The 27662-nt window shown below is 45.9% G+C and overlaps 1 protein-coding gene and 2 pseudogenes across 1 annotated transcript; all 3 read right to left on the minus strand.

Moving 5' to 3' along the window:
* Positions 1 to 2107: 2107 nt before the first annotated feature.
* Lrrc31 (leucine rich repeat containing 31) lies at positions 2108 to 26191 on the minus strand. The gene is made up of 9 exons (XM_032898557.1): positions 25985 to 26191; positions 18591 to 18716; positions 17492 to 17659; positions 16245 to 16412; positions 15542 to 15709; positions 14256 to 14423; positions 9556 to 9723; positions 4431 to 4598; positions 2108 to 3055 (listed from the first exon to the last, which is right to left on the minus strand). Exons 2-9 carry the CDS (start codon positions 18712 to 18714, stop codon positions 2724 to 2726), a joined length of 1464 nt encoding a protein of 487 aa, XP_032754448.1. The 5' UTR covers positions 18715 to 18716; positions 25985 to 26191; the 3' UTR covers positions 2108 to 2723.
* Positions 21211 to 22479, minus strand: LOC116895927 (annotated as a pseudogene).
* On the minus strand, positions 22478 to 27181 carry LOC116895928 (annotated as a pseudogene).
* Positions 27182 to 27662: the final 481 nt, after the last annotated feature.

A 27662-nucleotide genomic window follows, 5' to 3' on the forward strand; every position in this document is an offset into this window, starting at 1 on the left:
TTATTTTAGGAAGATACGATTTTGGCTTTTAAATTGTTGGCTACTTAAAAAAAGAAAACAAACTCACATGTGCTGGTAGCCATTGCTACTGTGGATAGTTTATAGCTAAGGAAGAAATATAATAGGAGAAATTTTATATGTTACAATAATAGTGTCTTAGTTAGGGTTTTACTGCTGTGAACAGAGACCAAGACAATTCTTACCAGGACAACATTTAATTGGGGCTGGCTTACAGGTTCAGAGGTTCAGTCCATTATTATCAAGGCGGGAGCATAGCAGCATCCAGGTAGACATGGTGTGGGAGGAGCTGAGAATTCTACATCTTCATCTAAAGACCACTAGCAGGATACTGACTCCCACATGGTTAGGAGGAGGGTCTCACTGCCTAGCCCCACAGTGATGCACTTCCTCTAACAAAGCCACACCTAGTCCGACAAGGCCACACCTCCTAATAGTGCCACTCCCTGGGCCAAGCATATTCAAACCACCACAAATAGTTAACATAGCCTGAGTGCTGGGGAGATGGCTCAGTGCATACAGCACTTACTATGCAAGCATGAAGATTGGAGTTGGGATCCTCAGAACCTACACAAGTCCATGCAGGTATAGTAGCACTAAGAAACAAAAACAAGGAATCCCTGGGCAGAGTGACTGACTAGACAAACTGGAATCATCAAGCTCTGGGTTCAGTGAGAGACACAGCCTCAGTAAGTGAAATGGAGAGCAATGGAAGACACCTGGTATCATCTTTGGATCTCCATGTGCAAGCACGCATGCACACACACACACACACACACACACACACACACACACACACTAATATGAAAAGGTTAGTGCCTTTCTCAGAATTATACACAGACATCTGTGCATGCACACATATACACCTTTGTAGAATACATAGAACATATAGGTGAAGTGGAAATTTCTGGTTTCCTTGGAGACTCAGTTGTGTCATGTGATGTTTTCTTGAAAACTGTCTTATGAGTTTTGCTGAAACAGAAACATGGGTTGGAGGTATGTTTTGCTGAGAACAGACGTGTGTTTTGCTGGAAGCAGCCTGGGGAAAGACCATGTGATATTTTGCTAGAGTGGATGCTTGAGAAGACACGTGATGTTTGGAAAGGGTCTAAGTAAAACAGACAGTGACTGACTCTATGACACTGGTTCGCCTTGCCACCCTTTGCTGGTCTTTGTTGGTCTACACTGATGACGCTGTGGTATTGGTTCACCTGGTCTTCTTTGCTGATCTTCATTTGTCCCGACTTCATAGAGAAAATAATAGATCAAAAAACTCCTGATATTCCAGTGGCTTCTTGCTACTTCCACGGACTCAGGTCTCATGATTTCTTCTGATGGAACTGCTGTCGCTGATTTGTGAATGGTGTTTGCGAGTGGATCGAGCTACCACTGCTGGTTCATGTGAACCGAACAGCTGATATCCTGACAACACAGACTGGAATCACCCCCAAAGGACTATTTATAAACAGGTCCATACCCCCACCCTTGCCCCATTAACCTTTTCTTTCCTCTGTTGGGTGGTAGGCTACAAGGGAGATCAAGGCATTTAAGAACCCTTACTAAAGTAGATTTTGAAAAATCTTTGCTTACATATAGGGAAACCAGGCAGAAAAAAATCTCAGAACAATAAATAAATCAGAAGCATTACCACAATATCAACATTCTGGTGGGCTTCCTAAACAGTAGTAGACTCATTATTCACCTAAAACAAATGAAAATCCTGCTCTAAGATAGAAACTAAAGATATACTCACATTTTATTATCATTATTGTGTGTGTGTGTGTGTGTGTGTGTGTGTGTATAAGTGTATATGTGTACAGGTATATGTATGTTCAAATGGGTATGCTTATACAGGTGTGTTTGTATATGTATATGTGTGTATGAACAGATGTATGTGGTGTGTGTGTGTGTGTGTGTGTGTATACAAGTGTATATGTGTACAGGTATATGTATGTTCAAATGGGTATGCTTATACAGGTGTGTTTGTATATGTATATGTGTGTATGAACAGATGTATGTGGGGTGTGTGTGTGTGTGTGTGTGTGTGTGTGTGTGTGTGTGTGTGTAAAGCAGACACTAACCCCTGGTATTCTTTCTCTAGCGCACTACCCAGCTGGTTTCTGAGGCGTGGTCTTTCATTAGCCTGGAACTCACTGACAGTCGAGCTAGCTGGGGCACCTCAGGGATCTGCCTGTCTGTGCCTCCACTGCATTGTGATTCAAAGCACACCATCACTCTTTGTGTTTTATGTGTGCTACTTAGATCAGATTCCGGTTCTCACGCTGATGTGGCAAGCACTTCTAACCTGAGCTATCTTTCCAGCTCCATATTTGGTTATCATATGCCAGTGGTTCTCAAATTCCTCAGTGCTTTGACCCTTTAACCCGGGTTCCTCATGTTGCGGTGAACCCCTCAACCATAAAATTATTTTGCTGCTACTTTGTAACTATAATTCCTCTACTGTTGTGAATCATAGTGTGTATATCCGATATGCAGGAATGTGTGATATGTGACCCCTGTGAGAGGGTCATTTGACCCTCCCAAGGGGTCGTGACCCTAGGTTGACAAGCATTGTCGTATAGATATAGTTACAAACATCTTACCCTATACAAGCTACTAAACAGCCACACGCTGAGCACAGCTCATGGTAGGATCTGTTCGCATTCTTCTCCTCCTCTGGGGTTGTTCATTGCTTATGAAGCAGCTCACTGAAACCCACCGTGGTCAAACCGGATGTCCCTTCTGCAGTCCTGGATAAAGCAGTCTAGTTCTTTTTCCTGGAGGGCTGGGATGACCCATCTTCTCATCTCTATCCCGGTGATCACAGGAAGTTGGGTTACAGCACATAGCAAGTGCCTAAACCACTGCCCACACTCTTGGGAGCTTGAGGGCCGAAGGCTAAGGTCTAGTTCAGTGAGCTCTGTAAGACGGCAGAGGTTTTGGCAGAAGAGGGCCCATCCTGCATCACAGATACCGTCATTGTAGCTCAGGTCAAGCTTCTGCAGCGTGGCCAAATGCCCTGTCTGCATGACTGAGGCTGGAAAACAAAATCAGTCTAAGATATAAGGGTCCTCCTCTCTCCCTTGACTGGCCACCTTTCCCGTAACACCACTTCTGAGGTTAGTGACAGTTGGTGATAACGTCCTTTTAACCAGATGTTTTATTTGGGGCATCAGAAATTATTTCAGTGAGAAAATTTACCTCTGTGCATCCCACACACAGCTCGAAAATAGATCCCCCAGACTCTCTTTTGTAAACCTCAGCTGGAAGGATTTCACTTTTGTATTATTATCTCACATTCTTTGCACCACTGGAGTCCCTGTTTCTCCTGCAGATGTTTCCTGATTAATGCACAGAAGGATGGCTTGCTGGCTTTGATTAAGGACCATTGGTACTCAGAATTAAACCTGCAAGTTTAAGGCTGTCGATGGATCCAACAGTGGACTTTCATTTTGGAGGTGCTGGAAATTGAGTCTGGTGTCTCATACATGCTCGGTAAGCACTCTACCACCGAGCTGTATCACCATCCCTAACAGTAAAGTCAGTGTATAGAACACACTGGCTAATTCCACTTCACTCTAGAGACTTCTACTACATGAGATAATTTCCTCTTTGAAGAGCCCTTATCACATTGTCATGGTTTGGATATGCTTGGCCCAGGGAGTAGCACTGTTAGGAGATGTGGCCTTGGCGGAGTAGGCATGGTCTTGTGGGCATGGGCTTTATAATTCCCTCGTCCTAGCTGCCCAGAAGCCAATATTCTGCTAGCAGCCTTCAGATGAAGATGTAGAACTCTCAGCTCCTCCTGCACCATGTCTGCCTGGATGCTGCCATGCTCCTGCCTTGATGATAATGGTCTGAAGAGTGAAATGGACCTTGAGGACATGACGATGGAACAGAAATAAACCAGAAAGACACAGACAGGTATTTAGGGGGAAGCACAGGTGGCGAAGTACTCAGTCTAACACTAGAAAAGTAGACTAGGAGTCAACCCCCGGTATTTCTGCTAAAGCTAAATAAATAAATAACAGTCTGGGTCTCGATCATTTGGAAGCTAACGAGAATAGAAATCATCCAATGACTTTTCGCTCGCACTCCTTTCTCATTTAAGTAAAGCATTTGGGGTCAGTTTGTAGGAAAAAGGAACAGTGAGAGCACCCTGTAGCTAGTGTGCAAATGTCAGTGTGAGTACACCGCAGATGACGGCTTCCGTGTGGATGGCTGAAGCAGAAACTGCCTGGCAGGAACCTCCCTCCCTCCTCCTCCTCCTCTCCTGCCACTCGGCTTCAAGATTACACCATCTGGCTTAACCAGACCCCTCCTAAGCTGACACCGAGGGAAAGGAAGCTGCCTCAGCCCCAGGTCCACCACTTTCCCCATGTTTGTGCCAAGACGGAGGGGTTAATACAAACCCAGGAGAGCCACGTCCTCCGTCACCAGGGAGCAGCTGCTCAGTCGCAGCTCTCGAAGGGACCTTGATAAATGTAGTGTTTGTTGAAGCAGCTCCAGGTTCCCACCAACACACTTATTCCAGGAAAGGTCGAGTATCTCCAGGGCAGGGAGGTACACAGAGGCTTCCGCTACAATCGTAAAGATGGAGAGCATCAGTAACTTGGATCCCGTGAGAGACCATACACTTCATATCTGTGCAAAGAGAGATGGGACAATATATTACGGGACCCAGGGCTGGAAGGTCGTACTCGGGGCACTACTGTAACCTTAGCAATCAAGCCAGACTTGATTAAATGGTATTCACTATTCGCTAGGATTTCTTTGATTTCCTTTGTGCTTGCGGACAGGTACTTGGACAGCTGGTCAGGATTTCCAGGGTACGACTTGACTGGCACCTATGCAATGTGTGGTCCCAGTTGAAATTCAGGGATGGAGCCAAGCTTCTCTGCAACTCAAGAACACCAAGCTGTATTTGTGTTGATTTCATGCAAGTAACCAGGCACGGTATTGTGGCTTGAATGAGAATCGGCCCATACATTCAAAAGTTTGCTTCCCAGTTGATGGAACTGGTGGAAGGGTTAGGAGGTGTGGCCTTTTGGCAGACCTGTGTCACTTTGGATGGGCTTTGAGATTTCAAAAGTCTCAAGTCTTGCTCTCTCTGCCTGGGGCCTGTAGCTCAGATGTAAGGTGTCAGCTACTGCCCGGGTACCATGCCAGCCTGCCGCCGCCGCCAGGATCCTCCCCCATGATGGGCACCGACTCATCCTCTAACCTTAAGCAAGTCCCAAATTAAATGGTTTCTTTCACAAGTTACCTGGGTCAGGGGCTCTCTTCACAGCAATATAAAAGTAACTAAGGCACAAGGAAAGAGCGGACGTCTTCCACAGAAGAGTTTTCCAATGCTAATTAATTCTCAGTTGGCGCCTAAGTTAAAATCATAAGAATTTATTCCCAAGCACATAAGCATTTTTAATGCTTTTTTTTTTAAATAACAATACTGTTCAAGGAGAAATCTCGCCCACTTGTCACAGAGGTCTATAATAAAGAGGAGTCAGATTTTCTATTTTTCCTATAGAAGTGGTGTAGAGTGCACGTCAGGTTGACTGGGGCAAGCACGTCAATGACGTGGTTTGTGTAGTGTCCTTATTCTTTGCTGATTATCCCGCCAGTGTAGAGGGAGCTGTCTCCCAAGAGCGATTTTCCCAACTAGGAGCTCCATTCATGAAACAGCACAATGCTCCCGAACACAGAGTATTCTGCAATTTTCCCAAATGAACACTGAGTGCAAAATGTCTCATTTTGCGTGTTTATCTGATGAATTACGGACTCCTCTGAGAAGCCAGCTCATCTACTTACTTACAAATGAATGCATGAAGTAGATCTTATTCCTGACACGGGTACTTGCTCTACCGCCCAGGCTGGCCCCAGTGGTCTGGTCCTCCTGCCTCTGCCTCCTGGGTGTTGGGATTCCAGGCAGGCAGCGCACACTCTGCCTTAATTATGAAGGTGGACAGAGGCTATGAAGAGGCTCCCAGTTTAGGTAGCGACCGTGTTAAAAAGCAAAAGTCACACAGACCTGAAAGTTGTGGGAACTACCAGGGAAGCAGAGAGACCAAGTCAGACATACCAGAGTTGAGAATCAGACGGAAGGATCAGAAAGAATCTGTCTGCAGCAGAGGAAGATGCTGGAGAGGAGAGCTGGCCCCTTCAGGTCACGTCCAGCAACATGGGTTCTACCTGAGACACTACAGGAAGTACACTGCCCATTTGTAAACCGATAAAACACAATTTGTTTTAAGTGACATTTACAGACTCTGTAATAGTATTAACAGGTAACCTCTTGGGCACCGAGAGCCAGGCAGCTTCCTCAGAACTGTCTCTGTAGTAAAGCCACTCGATTCTTGCAACCTTGTGATGCACAGGGCGTTGCTGCACTTTCTCTGTTTTACAGATGAGGAAGTAAAAAGCTGTCGTCTTTGGGACCTGCGGCCACATGGGCCACAAGAACCAGAGCCATGCCTGATTGAGGAGATCTGAGCACAGGACTGCTACAGTCAGGAGATGAACAAGCAGCCCTGCACTGAGGGATTGCAAAGGACGTCAAGGCACCCATAGACCCTGTCTAGCACGTCTTTAGACACGATAGGCCCCATGCTAAGAATATCAAGTCTGAAAGGTTTGTAGCCTGGGAGGGACTTCTCCAGATGGGATGCTGGGTCAGGGAGGGAAGCAGTGCACAGCAAAGACCGAGTGCATGGGCACGAAGGAGGGCAAGGGCTCTCTAAATATAGACTTCCTAGAATTTGGAGAATTTGCTTATTAATAAGTACCCAAAAATAACTACTTATTTCTATTAATAGGGTACATTTGTTTCATTAAGTACAGCCCTGTCTGGCCCACAGTACAATTTGTTTTTTAAAGATGTATTTATTTATTATATCTAAGTACACTGTCGCTGTCTTCAGACACACCAGAAGAAGGCATCAGATCCCATTACAGGTGGTTGTGAGCCACCATGTGGTTGCTGGGATTTGAACTCAGGTAGAGCAGTCAGTGCCCTTAATCACTGAGCCACCTCTCCAGCCTCCACAGTGCAATTTTAAAGGGACTTTTAACACATAATAAATATATGAGGCTCAAAAGCAGGGCTGTTTTCATCATTATCCGAGAGTCACCGTGGAAACCCATCTCTGGCGTGCCTATGAGAGTGTTTCCAGCGAGGGTTAACTGAAGAAGGAAGTGGGCAGCCTTATGCCACTGATGGGGTGCTGGAGCAAACTGAGCGCCAACAAACATCTCCCTGTTAGCGTGGCTGCCATGTGGCCACACCCCTGGCACTCTATCTCACACTGTGCACAAAATAAACAGTTCTTTCCTTAAACCGCGTTTGTTAGGCATTTTGACACAACTCTGAGGAAGGAGCTAACTCACAACAAAATCCAACAGTTCCGGTCACCTGTAGGATTATAAAAGGAGTGTATTAGGTCTCTTTGGGGTTTTGTCATTTAAATTTTTTATTTGGGGAACAACTTGTAACTTCTCCAGGAGTTGATGCCAGAGGGGGTTGGGGATTTAGCTCAGTGGTAGAGCACAAGGCCTTGGGTTCGGTCCCCAGCTCCGGAAAAAAAAAAAAAGGAGTTGATGCCAGAGACTACAACTTATGTTGGTTTTTCTTTTTGCTTGCTTGTTTTGTTTTACATTCCTATTTTTAATCTTGAATCAGAATAATACCTTAAAGACAGTAATAATTCCTCAATTTTTGAGACTGGTAGTATGTCACCAAGAGCCAAGATTAGTCAGATTTCTATTGCTATGACAAAATGCCTCGGAAGGTGGTGCCTGCCTGCAATGCCTACGTGGATAGTCTCAGTCCTGTCTGAGTTACAGAGTGTGACCTTGTGTCAAAGACAAAACAAATAACCAAAGGAAAGCAACGGAGCAAAGACTGGGCTCTGTAACTCCAGGCCTTGGTGACACAGACCGTGTCACTGAGTGAGTGGTGGAGCAGAGCAGCTCACCTTCTAACAGCCGAGAGGAGAGGAAAAGCACAAAGAACCTCGGATAGGATACAGCTGTCAGGGGCTTGATCTGGGATACCTTCCTCTGGCTGGGCCACGCCTCCTACAGATCCCACCACTACCAATGAAGAGCCCACTCAGTGCTGAGTCTATCATGGCTGATGCATTGATAAAGTAAGAGTCCTCAGAACCTAGCCACCTCGGGATAGCACCCCAGTGGGAATCAAGCCTTCAATATGTGAACTGTGGGGAGACATCGCCTAGGGAAATCATGACAGAGTTAGCACAACAAGACCGAGACTACTGCCCTAGAAAGGCCCATGGCTGACCAAAAAGTCAGGCCTGGCCCTTGGATGCTACCCAGAGAACCTGGGGTTAGGAAGCGCTTTCATGGATCCCAAACTAACAAGGGCGGCTTACTGTGCCTAATCTGTTTGTATTAATAATATAGATTATGACATCCTCTAGTTTTCCTTCTGTGATTCTGGAATTCTCAAATGTTCTAAGGAGGGTATATTTGTACAGTGGAATCTCAATGAAACCCTGGGCTTGTAGGTTCGGGTGAGTTTCACTAGGAAAATATTTCACACATGAGTCATGACTCATTGCTGGAGTAGTTAAATGTACCTGCACAACTCCATTGTGAGAGAACTTTCGGGAGATTGCTTTTGGTTTCCTTGGGGCTTTGCCTCAAAACGTTTTCCTTTCCTGGTCTTATTTTTCCTTATTCCTGATCATATCTTCTTGTAATAAATCTTTGCTATGAGTGTCACTGTATGCTGAGACTTGAGTCTTCCTCTGAATCAATAAAACTGGAATGGTGCTGTGGACCCCACTACTGAATGCACAAAGTGCTGGTGGTTTACCTGTGTGGTTTATTTGGGGAAATTCTACAGTGTCCCAGCACTGCTAAGCACCTCTCTCCATTTGCCAGCCATGGTGGGAAGAAAGTCTAGATCTGGTAGACCGTGATATAGGCTAGGATAGATACATGGCTCTAAGGTCCTAAGAGAGCATTAAGTCCTGTGGGGAACGATTGCTGGGTGTCCACTAAATGCAGACATGAACAACTCATTTTCCCACCAGACTCACAGAAACATCAATTCACGTTCCCTCTCGGCAAAATTACAAGTTATCAAACACAGACTTCTAGAGTTGGCTTCATATAAAGGAAAATGCTACTCAAAGCTTAGGGTGCAGCTAGGTTAGGGTACAGCAGAGGCAGTAGGACAAGTTCAAAGTCACTGTCAGTTAAATAGCAAGTTCAAGGCCAGCCTGGGCTGTATATGAGATCCTGTCTCAAATAAATAATAAAAGTAAAATAAATGCCAGTGTTGTTCATATGACTTTGAGGTCACTTTTGAGAGGACATATTTTCCCTCAAAAGACAAAATCTCAAGTTAGTCCTTAGTAACTTTTCTGTACCATAAGACCATAAGTCCTGGAATGATTGGCAGGGGGCAGGTCTCTCTCTCTCTCTCTCTCTCTCTCTCTCTCTCTCTCTCTCTCTCTCTCTCCCCCCCCCTCTCTCTGTCACTGGGCAGTGTCTGCTGGGGAGCTCTCTTACCAAGGGCTGTGAAGCTCTCACGCTGTAAAACACAACTGTTAATCAGCAAGGACTTGAGTGATGGTAAAAACCGGAGTCTGCTCAGTAGGCTCTCCGAGGAGCCGCCCAAGGCTCTGTTGGACGACAAATCCAGTTCTTCCAGGTTGGAGAGTAAAGGGACAATCTGAGCTGTTGAAATACCAACCGTGACATGTATGAGGCACTGTTTCACAGTCATGGGATGCTCTGGCCCCCACAGGCTTCCTGACCTGGTGGCTACCAAACTCCTTGTATGACATTACTCTCCCTGAAATCTGCACGCAGACCATACCACTACCATATCAACCTTTCCCCAGGGTCTTCCTCAGGCTTCTCTATTCTCTGTAGACTAGAAGGCAAAAGCACAGGAACTGTGTAATTAGCTGGGCCTGACTAAGGAAGAAGGGTGATCATTCAAGGCCCACCTAATCAGCGGAGTGAGACCTTGTCTCAAAATAAAAAGCAAACAAGAGGACTAGGTACAGAGCCTGACTCTTTGGCTATTTTAGAGTTCTTATTTCCCTCACCCTGCTCTTTACCCCTTCAACTCCAACAGTAGGTAGGAGAGAAAGAAGGCTAGAGGGGAAAGGGGGCTTCAATATTGTTAGACTACTTCCTGATGATTAGGGGTGTCGAGGTTCTTGGGACAGTTTTGATCTTTGTCATCAGAATATCTCCAACCAGCAACAGCTGCAGGAGAAGCAGCAGCTGCGGCCCCTCTCAGGCCATTTTTATACACTCTCGAGAGTCCCCAGAATTCTAAACATCATATACTTGTGAAAACTATCTGCAGCTGGCAAAATCACACCCCTGCCAGAGCATGGGGCAAATCATAGTCAGCTGCTGTGGACAGTCTGAAGCAGCCCCATACCCAATACCTGGGATTAAAACAAAAACACATTCCTATAACACTTCTATGTTTTTAAAGAAACCAAAATGTTCACTACGAAGCCCGGTGGTGGAATGTTTGTGAGCTATGAGTAGGCCCTAGGTCTAAACCCCAGGATCACAAAAGCCTTGACAATAACAAATCTTGTAGAGTTTTGCAGTAGCTGGCTACTCAGAACCTTAGTTTTCTGAATCACAAGATCACTGAGACATAAGGTGGCTTGTTCCTTGGAGTTTCCTTCACGGCTGGCACATACTAACATCTGATATTATCATTCTCTTCTCAGGAGGTAAGTACCAGTAAGGCAAGTGAGACAATGATGGAGTCGGCCTGCTCTAGTTGCCGTGAGAGGCATGCATCATAGGGTTTCCAGGTGAGAGGTCGTAGCTCCTGGCGTGCTGCGTGCCTTTCAGTTCCTCACAAATGGAGCAGTCAGTCTGCCTCAAGATTCTCTATGTCCTAGAAGTCAACAAAGCATACAGGAATTTGACAGGACGGCTGGTCTTATACATGAATCTTGTACAGCCTGCGAACGCTGCTGGATCCGGGCAGCTCCTATTGTATGAACCCTGGCAATTGCCGTTCTATTCTGCTTCTAATAAAGGTGTCAGAAGTCTGACGGCTTGGAATAAACGCGTCACAGTCTCAGTCTTGCTATGAGCCGTCCAACCTGGGCCTAGTCAAAGATTCATTTCTCACTGGCCATATCTGGTAGCCTTGCCCAGTAAGCAAGCACTGGCACTTACAGGTAGCCCTAGTCTGCTAATTCCCTGCTTATAGGCCTTTCCCTAACACCTACCACCATAGGAACCATTATCCTAGGAGCCCATGGAGCTGGCTTATCTCTTGGAACCCTCCAGCGCGGTCCAAGCCAAAGTAACCTCTCAGCCGCCATCTTAGTGGTTTGAATGAGACTGTCCCTCAACGTCAAAGTTTGGACACTTGGTTCCCAGTAGGCACCGTGGTCTGGGGAGGCTTAGGAGGTGTGGCCTTATAAGAAGTCGAGGCAGGACTTGAGAGTTTAAGGACTCTATACCATTTCAATTTGCTCTCTTGCTTTGTGCTTGAGAGGTTCAAGGCGTGTGCTCTCAGCCTCCGTTCCTCCAGCCGTGCCTGTCACTGGTTGCCACGGCTCTGCTGTACCGTCGTGGATGCTTACACCCCTGAAGCCGTGAGCCCAAACGAGCTCTGCCTTCTGTACATTGCCTCGGCCATGGTGTTTTATCATAGCAACAGGAGAGTGACCAATAGCCACCACTCATCTCTCTCAGAGCACCCACGACTGCACAGAGATTTCCTGCTTACCTATGCTTTCCTTCCTCACTGAGAGGAAGCACTGAGTCGGGGAGACTCTCGCATCCCAAGGGTGGAGTCAGCGACCAGAGTGTCAAGACACAGAGGTGTATAGGGGTGGGGTCCGGGGAAGGAAAGAAGAGGAAGAGTGGGAACCTGGGGTAACCATTCCCTAGCTCCCACCAAAGCACCTCACACTTCACCTCACATCGTGGGCACACACTGCCTCATTCCCGCCCTACAAGACTGACGCTCTGGCTGAATTTTCTGCAGGCTGTGCCACAGTGCCTCCCAACTGGAAGATTCATCAGCAGTTATAAGCTAAATGATCAGTAATTCTGTTCTTTATAATTACTTGAGGTGGTAAATGAATAAATAAATAAGCAAACAAACAAACAAATAAAACTATTATTGGCATAAGGCAGAAAACAAGATGCACATTGTGGTGAGCCCATGAAGTCTTGAATGAATGTGTACTTGTTGGAGGAGAACAGCCATGTCAAGGACCCCAAAGCTTCAGTCCCACTGTAATGTCAAGGCCTTCCCCAGGCTTGGGAATTGCAAGGCCTTCCTCTGGTCTAAGGATAGATGTTGACAGTGTGGGAAAAAAGTATCAGCCACAGCTTCCTCCTTCTGATGACTGCAGCCTAAGACTGCTTCACCACACAGCGTCCAAAAGACTACGTAGCCCTTTCCTCAGTCAACTGTACATAATAACCTCTTCTCACTCAGCTTTATATAATAACCACCCTCCTCATTCAGCGTGTATATTAAGCCTACCGCCTCAGTTAGCTGTATATAATAAAACTCCCTCCTCGTTCAGTGGTAGATAATAAACACACTGAGTTTCCAGGCTGCAAGTGTTTCTCCATCAAAGCACACGGCCCACCTGATCTCAGCCTTTCTGTAGCTGTGTCTGCCATTTCATCATCCCCCATCACCCAGTCAGGTCAAGTCCAAAGCCATGAACATCACAGCAGCATCTCACTTTCACCTCGTTAAATCAAGCAGCAGAACAATGCCACTTACTACAGTTCTTACATACGTACGTACGTACATACATACATACATGCATGCATGCATACACACATACACACACATACATACATGTATGCATGCATGCATACATACATACATGCATGCATACATGCATGCATACACACATACATGCATACATACATAAACTCTCCCATGTCCTAGACAAGACAAGGAGGGTTTATCCCTATGTGATGCAAGCAGCTAACAATGAAGCAGTTCTAGCACACTGTAGTCCCAGGAGAGCAACAATGTAATATGTGACATTCAGTGCTGCGGGTGTGCCGTGGAGATGTGGTGACCAGGTAACTCAGCAGTATCCCGTCCGCCTATGAGCAAAGGTTGGGGATATCGCACAGTGGTCTGTGGAGAGTGAAGGGGGGCTCCTTTCCATTTTAAAGTCTCATGAAATTCTTGAATTCTTTGCATTTTTCCAGATTAAGGGCAAAGAGCAGATCTAAAAGGTGATGATTAGGCCTGAATTTTTTTTTTTTTTTGGTTCTTTTTTTCGGAGCTGGGGATCGAACCCAGGGCCTTGGGCTTCCTAGGCAAGCGCTCTACCACTGAGCTAAATCCCCAACCCCGCTTTTTTTTTTTTTTTGGTAGGCCTGAATTTTTATATTACTACTTTCCCTCCCTGAGTTGTTTTTGAAATCTGTGCTATCCTTATTTTGTATTCCTTCTGGACTTTCAGCATGTCCTTACCTAGGGACTGTGCAGCTACTGACACCTGAGCAAGAGGGCCATTTAGGATCAGACCCTGTCCTACCTGGGAGTGGCCCTCTCTCTGAACAGAGAAGAGGCAAAGGCCCAGAGACTGCAGTGCGCCTGGCATGTCTGAGGACCATGAGGTCTGAGCGGAGTTCCTCGAGGTGAGGGGTGGGGAGCAAAGGCACAGACAGAGTGACGGGAAGGTGTTTGGGCTCTTGTAACAGCTGAGGCACGGGATGTCAGGTCCCCAAACTAAGGTAGCAGAGGTTTGAGTGATAAGTCATGTTGAATATGTTGAAAGTTCAGTATGGCCACATATGGGCAAGAAGAGTAATTTCTGGTCTTCTTGCTGTGGGAAATTGCATTTATATATTACAGGTAGTGACCGCAGACCCATGTCAACGGTAGGAAAATCACTGTCATTATTTAAAGTTGCAATGTCCATTTGTACTATCTCTGTCTCCTTTTCAGTAACTGCCCTTGTCTCTGAGTGTCTTGACTGTGCTTTGTCATTTAAAAGCCTCGTTTTTGTCTCCTCTTTACATATCTGCATGTAATCGTGGCTGTGACACTAAGCTACTTGTTTCTAAAAAGCAAGAGAAGTTTTAATGTTTCTCCTTCAAGTACTAAATCCTGGACTCCTTAACATTTACTGGGTGCTCGGTGCACACAAAACTCGGATGACTTGCCCAATGAACATCCGCCGTCTGCTTCCCAGGCGGGGCCACAGAGCCTGCCCCACAGGGTCACTTACTCAGTGACGTCACGTCTTCGGCTGTCAGCGAGCACTGGTGAAGGTCTAGGACTTCCAGCTGCTTCAGTAAAGCCAGCCGAGCAGGCACCTCCTCAAAGCCTCTACCCAGTTCCTTGTTGCAGGAGAGGTCCAGTATCCTCAGCACATCCAAGGATGCAAAGGCGCCATCTACAAAGCAGGTCCCAACCCAGGTCCTGAAATCCACATTGTGAGTTGGTGGGGAAGAGTGCGGGAAGGGAGGGGAGCAGGGCAGGAGAGGAGACGACTGAACGTGCTGTCCTGGCAAAGGGATAAAGGCAGGGTCTACCTACTAGGCCTCCACAGACCCAGCGGTGACCACCCAAGCTCTCTCTAAGATACCATGTGGCTGCCACTAACTCTTGTCTATGCCGACACTTGGCTATGCCGCCAACTGCCATTGATCACTGACCTTAGATTTACTCAGGCTGCCAGTAAGAAGTCACAGGGAAAGCTGTCGTTCCCTATAAGAAGCTACTCTACACGGAGACAGTCCTTACCACAGATGTCTCCAGAGCCGCCATTATTGGTTTTATCGATCACCACCTTCCTAGCACGGAGCACAAAATAACGCTGACATCTTCGGCAGTGATAGTAAACCCGCCCAGCGTCCGGCCCATACCCTAGATCTCCCAGCTATTGTGGAGCTGGTCCATTTAGAAGCTTGTCTGCTGTGTGGGATTGAGAGAGCCTCACACAGGCTAAGCAAGGGAGAGTCCTCCCACTGAGCTACCCCATCCTCTTTCTCTTGTTACTTCTTAAATTGCTATTTATTATTTACTTATTTTATTTCATTAAGTTGCCTGTGTCGGCTTTGATTTTGTGACCTTCCTTCCTCAGCCTTTAGGATTTGGGGTCTATACTGTCTAGCCTGACTTAAGAGGGTTCTCTTCTTTTGTGTTCTTGTTTCTTTTTTGTAATAATGAAAGTGTACAGTTACTGTGAAAGTTTATATGCATATATATAATGAATCGCCCTAGCATGCACTAAAGCCCTGGGTTCAATTCCCAGATCCGAAGCAAATTAATAGATAAAACATTCACATTTATATGTTCTAATAGGTTTAAAGTAACATATAAGCTATATATTTATGCTATATGATATATTTGAAAACATTTCACTTATTGCTATCGTGTGTGGGTGTGTAAGCGGGTGTGTGTGAGTGATGCCCACTGGGAGACAGCCAGTGAGCCATCTCCCCAACCCTGATATATGATACATGCTATATCTTACATGCATGATGTTAAACCTAACCACTGTTAACTCACCCAATATTCTGACACTCTTCGGGGATAATCCACAGGAATGCAACTTCAATATCTTCAGGCCTGAAGTACTTTTTAATCCTTCTGCTATGATGTCTAGACTGCTGCCAATATTTCTGTTGTTGGAAAGGTCAAATACTTCGAGGCTCTGAAGCTTAGGTAGCAAGTGACCTGGAAGGGAATAAATCCAAACAGGAAGAGCATCCATGCAGAAGTCAGGGGCAAGCAGGAAGTGTACTGCAGCTCTCTGTGCCTTGGGGACAGAGAGCATCTTCGGGCAGTTCCTAGCTGCCATTCACAGGCAGCTGTAGAGAGAGTCTCTTGTGTACTGTATGGTTGCATCACTTGTCAATTAAAAAAACAAACAAACCTATGGCCTGTAGGAAAGTATAGACTAGAAGGTGGGACATCCGGTAGGCAGAAAGGATTCTGGGATAGAGCCAAGGTCGGAGGATTAGGGTCCCAGACATGAAGATGGTCTGAGGACAGGTAATCAGCCACAAATAGAATAGTGGGATTATTAAATTATAAGCCAGTTGGGGGACATGCCTAGCTATATGACCTAGGTATTTATAGATATATTTGAGTCTCAGAGTCATTGTTGCAGGGAGCTTGGGACTGGGAGAAAAAACATGAGCTACAGAAAACTCTCTACAGGCATCTTTCCTATGTTTTTCTGGGACAAATTCTTCCGAATTCCACTTACCCACAAACTCTCCATCCTGTGGCGTGAGGGCACAGTCCACAAGTTCAAGTGTTCGGATCTTGCTCCCTTGTTGGAATGTGTGGAGAACCTGAGGCAACTTTCCTCCCACTTGGCTGTTCCAGGACAAACTCAGTTCTTCCAGGTCAGGAATCATCTCAAGAGCGCCTCCTAGCACAAAATTCCCCGTGATTCAGTGGGTGCTGGCCCAGAAAGGCAGCGGCATCATCCACAATCAGAGCAGCCAGCATTGGGGCAGATGGAAGCTGGGGCAGATGCTGTGTTAGTTGATGGGGAGCACGGAGAAGAAAGGGACCCAGTTCCTGCCCTGCCCCTGGCAATAGTTCGGTAAGCGTTTGAGAAAACAGTACGAGTTTTCACAAATCTTATCTTTTTTTTTTTCCAGTGTGTAATTTAACTTAATTGAGGTTTTGGTTGCAGTTAAGGCAATTTTCAGTTTTAAAAAAGCCCCTCATTTTCATGAATTTTTAAAGGTGGGTTAGAAAAATGAAGGAGGTATTATTCTGGAGTTTAAAAACAGATTAACTGCTGTCTACTGCAGTTCTTCTGATTTATGGATGAGGTCATAAGACCCAACGTGAGCTGGCTTTACAACAGCCACACTGAAGAGCCGGACAGGCAGGGGCCTGGTCAGCTCTGTCCCTGTCCTCATCCTTATCCACAGAGCTCGGCACAAGCTCGAGTCCAAGGCACAGAGCTTTTCGGCAGTCACTCGATACCTCAGGGGAACACCATTCCCAGAATGCACTGGGTCATCCACACTCGAAGAGACAGCACTGAAGGTTTGCCCCTGGGGGATCAGCTTAGAGTGGTGCTTCAAGGGAAGACACGTGTCCTGTTTTCATTTCTAAGTTTTTAATCTGTGTGTGGATATGCAAGTATGTGTGGTTTGCACAGTTGTGCACATACACAGGAAGCTATAAAACAACCTCTGGTGTGGTGCCTCAAGGGCCTCTGTCTCCTCTGTTTGTTCCCTGACCCAGAGCTTGTTGAGTGGACTGGCTGGCTAGCAGGCCCCAGGGGTCTGCCTGTCTCTGCCTCCACGGCCCTGGGATCTCAACCTATGCTGCCATATTTGGCTTACATACATTCTGGAGTTCAAAATCGTGTCCTCGCGTTTATAAGACAAGCTTCTTATGAGCTGAGACATCTCCCCAGTCCCTGTCTTTGCTTATTTTTCAAGCTGGCCTACAGAAAGCAGTCATGTTTGAGGGTAGAAGTCACCATACCTAGTGTTTGAAGGTCCTCAGTGGTAAGTCTGCAGCTACTTAGCCTCAGGACTTTTAACTTCCTGACAGGATGCGTTTGCTGAGTGAACGAGTGGAGGGTTCCGCTGACAAAGTCGTTCCAGGAAACGTCCAATTCTTCCAAGTCTGAGAGGAGAGGCAGAAGCGAAGCTAAAGGGGGCAGAAGATGCAGACCTGTGCGTGTGAGACCTGTATTTGTGATTTGTAATAAATAGAGCTCAGTGCCTATGTGCACAGGATGGAGCTTGGGATTACATGAAAACACGGTGGGCAGGCACATTGACTTTTACCAAAGCAGGGGTCTCTTGCTTGCAAGTGAGGAAATTATCCATTTGAATTTCCTATTTTCTTAGGATATTTTCTATTTCTGCACCAAAAAAAAAAAATGTACTCTGTAAACATGGAACAGATTTTATCTCAAAGAGCAAGACGCAGACGCTCAGTAGCTAAAATTGCTCAGGAAGAAAACAAGTGAATTGAGGCCCTAAGCTCAAGTCAAATCTGCGAAGCTTCGGGAAAACCAATTAACTTCTTTTTAGTGGGAAGCAACCATGAAAAGCTTTTATTTGTTTAAAGAAATAGTACCTTTTGCTGTAAATCAAGAATCAATCCAGCAACTGACAATACTTTCAAAACCAACGGTCAAACCGGGTTCTTATTAGAACCTACGGTGCTGCTTTGTTTTGTTTTGTTTTGTTTTGTTTTGTTTTGTTTTGTTTTGTTTTGTTTTGTTTCACAGTCGTGAGCTCATGGGTCCTACCCAGGCTGGCTTGAAACTTCCTACTTAGCCAAGGATGACTTTGAACTTGTAATCCCGTAGTTCTCGCCTCCTAAGTGTGGCAATGCAGGTTTGTACAGGGCAAGGGTGGGAACCAGGACTTGGAGAAAGCTAGGCTCTCTTGAATAAGACACCTTAATTAATAATGTTTGTTTGCTTTGAAAGTAAATAGTGGCACTGCCACTTTCTGAGAGTGTCCAGGACCTCAAGAGAGACCTCAGCATAGGTCACTGTGTAGGTTTTGACTGTACCCTTCCATATAAAGGCCTTACACTCTCTATACAACGGTAACGTCATACAGACCAGCTTCCTTCGCATCCACTGCTGTTAATCCGTAGCTGTTCAGGTCTAGACACGCGTCAGCAGCCCTTCTGCTCCGCCTCATCTGGAACCAGTCGCTTTCTTGCATATTGGATTTCAGGTCCATTTCTAAGTCAAGAGGTATAGATACATAAAATCAAAGCAGTTGCTCTAACAACAGTTAAAAATATAAATACCCATGATACAGTGGGGAAAGAGACAGGTAACAGCCCCGAGTTCCCTTAGGAAACTCCCAAGGTGGGAGATGGGAGCCTGGGATAACCACTGGCCCCTGGTCCTGAACCACGTGTCCAGACTCCGCACCCTACAGTCTGAGGCAGTCAGTGGGTTTCCTCTCCCGGCCAGCCCTGGGCTCCTCGGCTTCAGCACTGAGTTGTGCACTGAGCGGCTTAGTCTAGCATTTCAAAGATGTGCTGTTTGAAGAGCGTTCATCCCTCTGGCCAGTGCAATGTAGGTAACTCCCAGAACCAACCGAGTGAAGAATGTCAGAAGCGGATCTCACTATCAAGGAGTTCCAGATGGCCGTTGGAAACGAGGAAAGACATGAGGGTCAATTCCAAGACACAGACACACAGAAGAGGTGCAGAGAGAGAGAGAGAGCAGTTCTTGAGAGAAAGAGAGCTGTAGCATTTGCTGTACTTCGGAAGGGGTTGCCTTCAGAAAGCCTCTGGGTCCTCCTCACTATTTGGGATGATTTCTGCATCACCCCTCCAAGTTCCTCTGTAGCAACATCATGCTAATATATCTAGGACATAGACATACACACATGCACACATATGCACACACAAACACACACATGCACATACATACATGCTCACACAGACATGCACATGCATACATATATACTTGCATATATACACGTACACACACACATATATACATATATGCACATGCACACACATAATAGCAAAAGTCAGTGATTTTCTAAGCACCAATTACATGTCAATTCTTCATGTATTTTAACACTTAAGGCACACAACATAATTCTGTCATAACAAAAGAACATGCATGTACTGATGGCAGCCATAACATGGTTTTGTTAAGTGAAAATGTACAATTTTGAAGAAATATGTATAGCATATTGAAATCCAATGCAAATTTTAAGCCATAAATGTACAGATATTTTCACTCACCCTAACAAAAAGTTTATGAGCAGCCAGGTATGGTGACATATATCTGTAATCCCATCACTTGGAAGGATGAGCCTGGAGGATTACCAAGAGTTTGAGACAACCTTGGTCTCTAGTGAGGTCTGTGGCAGCCAGGACTGCATAGCAAGACTGTGTCTTAAAACACAAAAGTTGTAAAACCACAAGTTAAGGAATGTATTTGGTGCTAGTGAGAACTAATGTGATGTAGGTTTGTATTAAAGGACTCAAGGTAACCAAACTCCACTTAGCTATGTGTCCATGCTCAGAGGTTCTGTTAAACAAAACAAAACAAAACAAAAACAAACAAAAAAACCAAAAACAAACAAACAGCAGCAACAGACCACCATCAATGACGCACTTCTTTTAAGGCAGATGGTGTTGCTGTAGCCTACCAGTAGGGGGCAGCACCACACATCATTTCACATTTTCCCTATGGAATGTTAAGTTTTATCATGGCTCATTAGAGCCAAGGTATTTTGGGGAGGGCTGGTAGAGCAGAGAGATGTAGGAAAAACACATACCCAGCCAACTCAGATTCTAGATAAACAAGAAATTGTTTTTAGTATGCTTCATGATTGCATGTAATCTACCAGACAATTTCAGTGTTGAGTGGGGCAGGGAACAAGGAGGGACCTCTGTATCCCCTGTGCCAGCAAATACAGACCACCTTCTCCAAACCTAATCCCAGAAATCACAATTAAGTTGTTTCAGAGCCTTGGAGACCTAGAGGACTAACATTAGCAGCAAGAAGCATAGCCAGCATTGAACCCAGAACAGTTTCCCCCAATGTCCTCTGTGTGTTATGTATTTGTGTGTGCAACTCCTGTGCCTTAAAGTATTTCTCCACATCACATTTCCTTGATTTCTCTAGTTTTTAAAAGATTTATTTATTTGTATTATCTTATTTGTATGAGTTTGTTTTGTTTCATTTTGGGTCCAACTTATAATCACGCTTATAAATTCCAGCCGTATCAAAGTTGTCTGTCTTTCTTCTATCTTTCTTGCCTTTCTGTTTTTCTTTCTTGTCTGTCTGCCTATCTGTCTGTCTCTCTTTCCCCTCGAGGTACTGCTCCGCCAATCTCTCCCTTTACTGTCAAATATCTGGAAGGATTACTTTGTGCATAACCAGCCCAACCTCTAAACCACAAACACCAGTTTGCCCTTTACCTCCAGCTGACACACTCACTTATCCAAATAGTTTAGAAAAGTCACCAGCAATGACCTCTGAACTAACAGTTTATCAATTTCTTCTCAGTCCAGTGAACACGTGAGTACCCTGAGGCAGCACTGTTGGAAGATCTGGTTCAAATCCCACGTCAGTTGGACAGATACAGCTCACCTCACTTCCCTTGTGCCTTGGCTTACTCACCTGCAGAACAGACACAGTCCGTGTCTGATGTGTTTCCCTGGAACAAATTAAGGGGACAGGCGAGAGACACTTGGTAAATATGCATTTGGTGAAAAATAATAATTTACATTGTCTTTACAGTTTCTTAATTGCCAAATAACTCAGTGTGAGAAATGTTTATCAAAACATCAAAATGAGTGCATCTTTATGAATGGCCTTTGGCATCTCGGCAGTGTGTGTTTCTACTTTGTTTACTCTATTTAGTCTCTTACATCACACTAGTGTGTAAAAGAGAGGGGCCTGTGTTCAGTGGAGGCCATTGGGGACCCTTTGCTCGTGGCCTGTGCTCTGAATAAAGCCGGAAGTCTCAGGGTGAGTTTGGGAAGCAAGAGAACAAGCTCCTGAGCTCTAAGACTCTCTCTCCTTTCCATGAGCTCACACTCAAAGGTCAAGTGTCGAGAATGTCCTGTAAGCTACTGCAGCAGCCTAACTTAAAGCTGCCACAGAACCTGTTAATTCTGGGTCTTCAAATGTTTGCCCGTGGAACCGTGCTACATCTCTATTAGGATGTGACTTAACCAACTTCTTCGAGGGTGAGTCCAGAAGAAGCAGGACCAGAAGAAGCAGCTCCCCACCGGGGAATGCCCCAAGCACTCCTCCTGGCAGGCCATCAGCACTCTGGTGCATGCTGGGGTTGCAGACTTTCTGTAGTTCTTTCTGCTGGTGCCTGGTTCCTTCCTTATCTGCAGGCTGGTTCTTATCCAGCCGCCTGACGATTTCATCACATTTGTTAGAATCTTCTGTCTGACGTCATCAATGACCTTGCCTTGAGGTTTCTCATCCTCGGTTGTTGCTTTCATGTTGAATGCTCAAGACTCCATTAAATTCCAGGAGGATACCTTATCTCTCTGCTTCCTGTCCTCCTCAGCTTCCTGGACCATGGGATCAATATTCTCGATGTCCAAACAGCCCCCGTCATTGGTGATAATGACCTTGTCGTCCTTTTGTGTACCTTTATCTACAGCAGAAACATGGAGGAAGCCATTGGCACCAACGTCAACAATGTCCTCGTTCTGAGGACACCATGGGTTGCACAAGGTGTGTCAGTGACTTCGAACTTTCCAAGCAGGTTGTTGTCTTGGGTCATGCCTCTCCCGCTGTCAGGAGCACGCCTGGCTGATTGTCAGAGTATGTGGGGAAGGTCTGTGCCTGCTTGGGAAGAATGGCAGGAATGCTCTGGATAGGGAGTAGTGTCAGCACCAAGGGGAAGGGGCGTGGCCTCCAAGAGCAGCAAATCCTGAACATTCTCAGACTCGTGGCCAAATACAATGGCCTCCTGCACAGCTGCAATGTAAGCAACTGCTTCATCAAGTTAATACTCGTATTCGGTTCTGTCCCACTGAAGCAGTGCAGAACACCCACAAGGGCAGTAGTATCATGGATGCCTGACTTGTCTAGTTTGGCATCTTTGAGGCCTTTCTTCTGGGTCCTTGGTGCCATGCAGCAGGCCAGCATTCTACTCCTCAAATCCAGCATGGGTAATGGAGGTATAGAAGTCAGTTTCCTCACAGAGAAAATCCACATTAATCGTGGCCTGGGTGTTAGAGGAGAGGGTATGCTTAGCCCATGAGTGAGCCGTGTGCAGAGGTGGGCCACTCTCTGATCTCACTCATGTGCTTCTTGTGCTTCTGTTTAAACTCAGCAATAAAAATGGCTAACCAAATGACATTTTGGTTGTCCAAGTTTTCTTCACTCAAGTATGTATCTCTGTCTGTAGATTTGACTTCAAAAGTTCCATAGTGAGGGCCGATACATCAAAAGCGCCACCTCCAAATAAAACATCAGCACATTTCTTTCAGCCCCAGCCTTTCTAAGCCATAAGCAATAGCAGCAGCATTTGGGTCGCTGATAATTCTAAGTGCATTGAGGCCAACAATGGTTCCAACATATTTTGTCATCTCTCACTGAGAGTCATGGAAGTAAGCTGGCACAGTGACCATAGCATTTGTAACAGGCTTCCCAAGACAGATTTCTGCCATTTCCTTCATCTTCGTGGTCTTTGTCAGAACCAGGGAGGATGCCTCCTCTGTGTAGAAACATTTTCTTTCCTTTGTATTCTACTTGGACCTTGGGGCCTGCCTACATCACTCACCACCATGAAGAGACCCTGCTTCATATCAGACTGAACAATGTCATCATTGAACCTCAGGGTCATCAGACCTGCCCTGGATCAGACATTTGGCGTCAAGAACTGGTTTGTTGGGGTTCATCGAATCCTTATTTTCCACAGCATCCTCAGTGAATCAGTCTGTGTCAGTAAAAGCAATCGCACCTGGTTTGATTCACTTACCCTTGGTTATTGGCAATTATTCCCATCCCGCTAGGCAGGAAGACACACACACACACACACACACACACACACACACACACACACACAGAGGAGTAGGTGGCCCCATGATCAATGACAACAGCAGGTCCCTCAGACATGGTTGCTTGCATATAGGCCCAGCTGGGCTGGTGACAAATCCTGGGAGCTGCCCCACATTCACTGAGGTCTGACGACGTTTGGGAAGCTGAGTACAATATGACTTTGGAGAGGGGACAGCAACAACATTTATGCTATTACAATCCCTGTTCTAGGAATTTATATTTTTATTGACTGAAAAGCAATGAGAGAGGGAATGGGAAGGGAAACAAGGCTTTATGGGAGCACATTTCAAATGGTGGACGGAGACCCCTGCAAACAAAGGACAGATTTGTGGAGCGTCACAACTGTGTGAGATGCCTCTCTGACCAGTGTCCTAGTTACATCTCTCGCCCATCCTTAGCCCCCGTTATTCTTAGCATGTCTGTCCCGGTTCCTCAAACAATGTGGGGTTTAGCTTCTCCAGCTGATGAGTTTGCCTCAGTCATTTCACTCATGGCCAAGTTGGGTGTGGCCTTTCTAAACAGGACAACTTCCTGGTGCTTTCTGTCTTCAAGGATGTCTGAGAAGGAACACACCGCCAAGCCTGTAAGACCTATTTTCCTACTCTCACCTTTCTGTTTTCATTGTTGTTAATAATTAATGTAAAAATGGGAATGGTGACCCAGCATCCTGGAACCACTAGATGGCTATCAGATACAAACCCAAGGCAGATTTGAGTGTGCCAGTCCGCCCCACTTTACTGCATGGCACAGAGATCATTAAACACTTTGGCTAGGAAGTCTAGTGTGTCAATACATTTTCAATGTCCTCTCTGATTACAGTTCCCTTGTAAAGGCTGTCAACGCAGAAGGATTTCCCCATGCCTCTAAATAGGGTTGGCTGTTTACAAAGCTGTCCCCAGAGATGACCTGGCCTCTTCTCTCTGTCCCCTCTGTCATTTCCACGTTTTCTCTGTTCTTGTCCCACACCACCCCCTCTTTAAAAACATGTTGGTAGTAAGTTGATTCATTTCTTAAACATAAGAGAAAAAGACCATTAGGCAATTACTGTTCCAGTCAGAAGAGGTTCATCTATGAGCAAGTCGCAGCTCTTCTCTTCAGTGACATTGAAACCTTCACCTCAGTGATTGCATGGGACCAGGATACCAAGGAGAGGAGACAAAGGAACCCCCATGAGAATTAAGCCTTCCTTAGAGACAGGTACTGCACAGTGAGCACCAGTGGCTGGGAGTTAACCTCAGAGATCAATGAAGCCGGGGAAAGGAGAGAGAACCATATTGGTGGTTATGAAGTTGAGACATGAACCTGAAAAGGAAAAAAAGGGCATTCCAAAATATATTAAATACAATTGTATTTGTTTCTGTTTCTTCAAAAATATGTTTAGGTGTCTGTATCAAAGGAGAGAAAGCATGGAAGAATATCTGTGTGGTTGTAGATACCTTTCTTTTTTTTTCTTTTTTTCTTTTTTTCGGAGCTGGGGACCGAACCCAGGGCCTTGCGCTTGCTAGGCAAGCGCTCTACCACTGAGCTAAATCCCCAACCCCCTGTAGATACCTTTCTTTATGCCTCTTCCTCCCAGGTCTGGGATTAAAGGTGTGCACCTCACCCCACCAATGCCTGTTAGGTGTCCTTAGAAAGCACACTGTCTTTCTTCCCTTGTAAAGTAGCTTCTCTGTGATACTATGTTGTAGAATGGCCCAAGAAACACTTTACACAGGGAACTCTCTAAACCAATGGTTCTCAGCCTTCATAATGCCCCTTAATACAGCTCCTCATGTTGTGGTCACCCACAACCATACATTTATTTTTACTGCTCCTTCATAACTGACCTTTGCTACTGTTGTGGATGGTAATGTAAAAATCAATGTTTTCCAGGGGTCTAAGGTGACCCCTGAGGAAAGACCCCTTGACCCCCCAAAAGAGGCTTGATCCCCCAGAAGTTGAGAAACACCACTTCTCTCAACTGCTCTTACAGCGCCTATCTGAAGGAAGGAAGGCCACCTCCTGGTCTCCCTCCCTCCCTCCGTCCATCCATCTGTCCGTCCTCCCTCCCTCCCTTCCTCCCTCTTTCTATTTCTTTTTCTCCACAGACTCACTGTGCAGCCCTGGCTGGCCTCAAACTCGGAAAGCTCCACCTGCCTGTCTCCCGAGTGCAGTCATTAAAGGTGAGCACCACCACCCCTGGCTCAGCTTGCTTTTCATTATTTAGGGTAGAGCAGCCCTTAGCCCTGACACACCCCAAAACAGCAATGGAACCAGACAATTGCCCCCAACCACAGCCCTACAACCCCGGAGCTCACCAGAGCCTCGTGGGTTGGGTAAGAAAGAGGCAGGAAGGGCTTTTGCAGAGACTGACTCCTAAATCCACCCACAACCGGCACCCTCAGTCCCACCACCTCCCTGTCCACAATCTTCCTTTGGGGGTTTTCCAGTCCCAATCCAAGACCTACCTCCAGTTTGTCTTTCCAGTTTCACCTTTAGAAGTTCTATGCAGGGCCGTTTTCTAGAGAGCTGACTCAGAAAATGATTTCAGGGTTTTTTGGTTTTTTTTTCCCCCTCTTCCTAAACACACTGACTCCACTCCCCAGGTCTTCAGGAGAAATTGTCAGGTGGTGTACCAAAGCGTAGGCCTTTGATCAAGTGGAACCCCACCCATTAACAAGCCTTGTCCACGATGTCCTGGGCACTGGATTGGATCAGCCCCACCCAGTTAACGAGCCTCGCCAGGCTGCCTGCTGGGTGGAAGCGGCCCTGAGAGCAGAGAGCCGGAGAAAAAGAAGCTAAGCAGGTCAACAGCTGGGAAGACGGCAAGGGACAGTGGAAGGAGACGCATGAGGAGTTAAGGGCAAGCATCTTCTCACAGCAAGCATCTTCTTAGCAGTCTTTGGAGCAGAAGGTTACTACACGCACACAGAGAAAACGTTTTATTCATTATTCTTCAAAAATGTGTCTGCGACAACTAAATTAGGCTGTGTTCTCCCTTTCAGGTTGACAGCACTGACTCAGCGCTAACTTTTAATGTTTAAGATGTTATTGGTAGGTTGAGGTTATTTTCCATGAAATCTGAAGAAGAATTAATATTTCATCTATTTCTCTTATATAAGCTGTTTTTTATTTTATTCCTTTCGGATAGGTGAAGAGTAATTGATTTTCTGCTGTCATTACATTTTGACTGAACATGTTTTAGATTTCTTTTTTTTTTTAAAGAACGCTTCTAAGGGTTTTATTAAAGAGAGGTGCATCCCCCCCACCCCAACCCCTGTCCTCCCGCAAAACACGGTCCATTAAGAAGAAAGGAAATCTTGCTGCCTGTAAGCACAGGGTGAGAGCCTTGAGAACATTCTGCCGAGAGGTGAGCCAGTTACAGTAGAGCGGGTGCTTTATGAGACGACTTACACCAAGTTTCTGAAATAGTCAAATTCATGCAAACAGGAGGATCGGCTTGCCAGGAACCAAGTACCAATCGTGGTGAAGAAACGGAAGTGGATGTGGAGGCTCAGGTTGCAAAGTGGGACGAGAAGGAAAGCTCTGGCCATCTGTGGTACAGCGGGATGGGTACATCCCGCGCCACTGAGCCATACACTGAAAATGGTCACTACAACACATGACGTGTTTTCATTATCCATGCAGAGTTGACAGACGGACATGTTGGCTGTTTCTGGCTATCACGAATAGTGCAGCGGCGAACATGGATGAGGACATATGTATTTGGTAGGATATGGGAGTGGTATAGCTGGGTCACATGGTAGTTCCATTTCTAGCTTCCTGAGGACCCTCCACAACGATTTCCACAGTGGCTGCACCCATCTGCACTCCCACCAACAGCAAATGGTATGTCCCTTTTCCACGCACCCACACATCCACCCACGCATCACGCAGCCATGCAGCCATGCATCCACCCACGCACCAAGTACTCATGCACCCATGCATCCATTCACCAAGCACCACGCACTCACGCATCCACCCATGCACCCACGCATCCACACCAGCATTTGTGTCATTTGTTTTCTGACTCTGGTAAAATGAAATCTCAAAATAGTTTTAATCTGCATTTTTCCAATAGCAAATGACACCGAACATTTTTAAGAAATACCAGCCGTTTGTAATCATTCTTTTGAGATCTTGCTA

This window comes from Rattus rattus, chromosome 3, assembly GCF_011064425.1.
Source record: "Rattus rattus isolate New Zealand chromosome 3, Rrattus_CSIRO_v1, whole genome shotgun sequence".
NCBI lineage: Eukaryota > Metazoa > Chordata > Mammalia > Rodentia > Muridae > Rattus > Rattus rattus.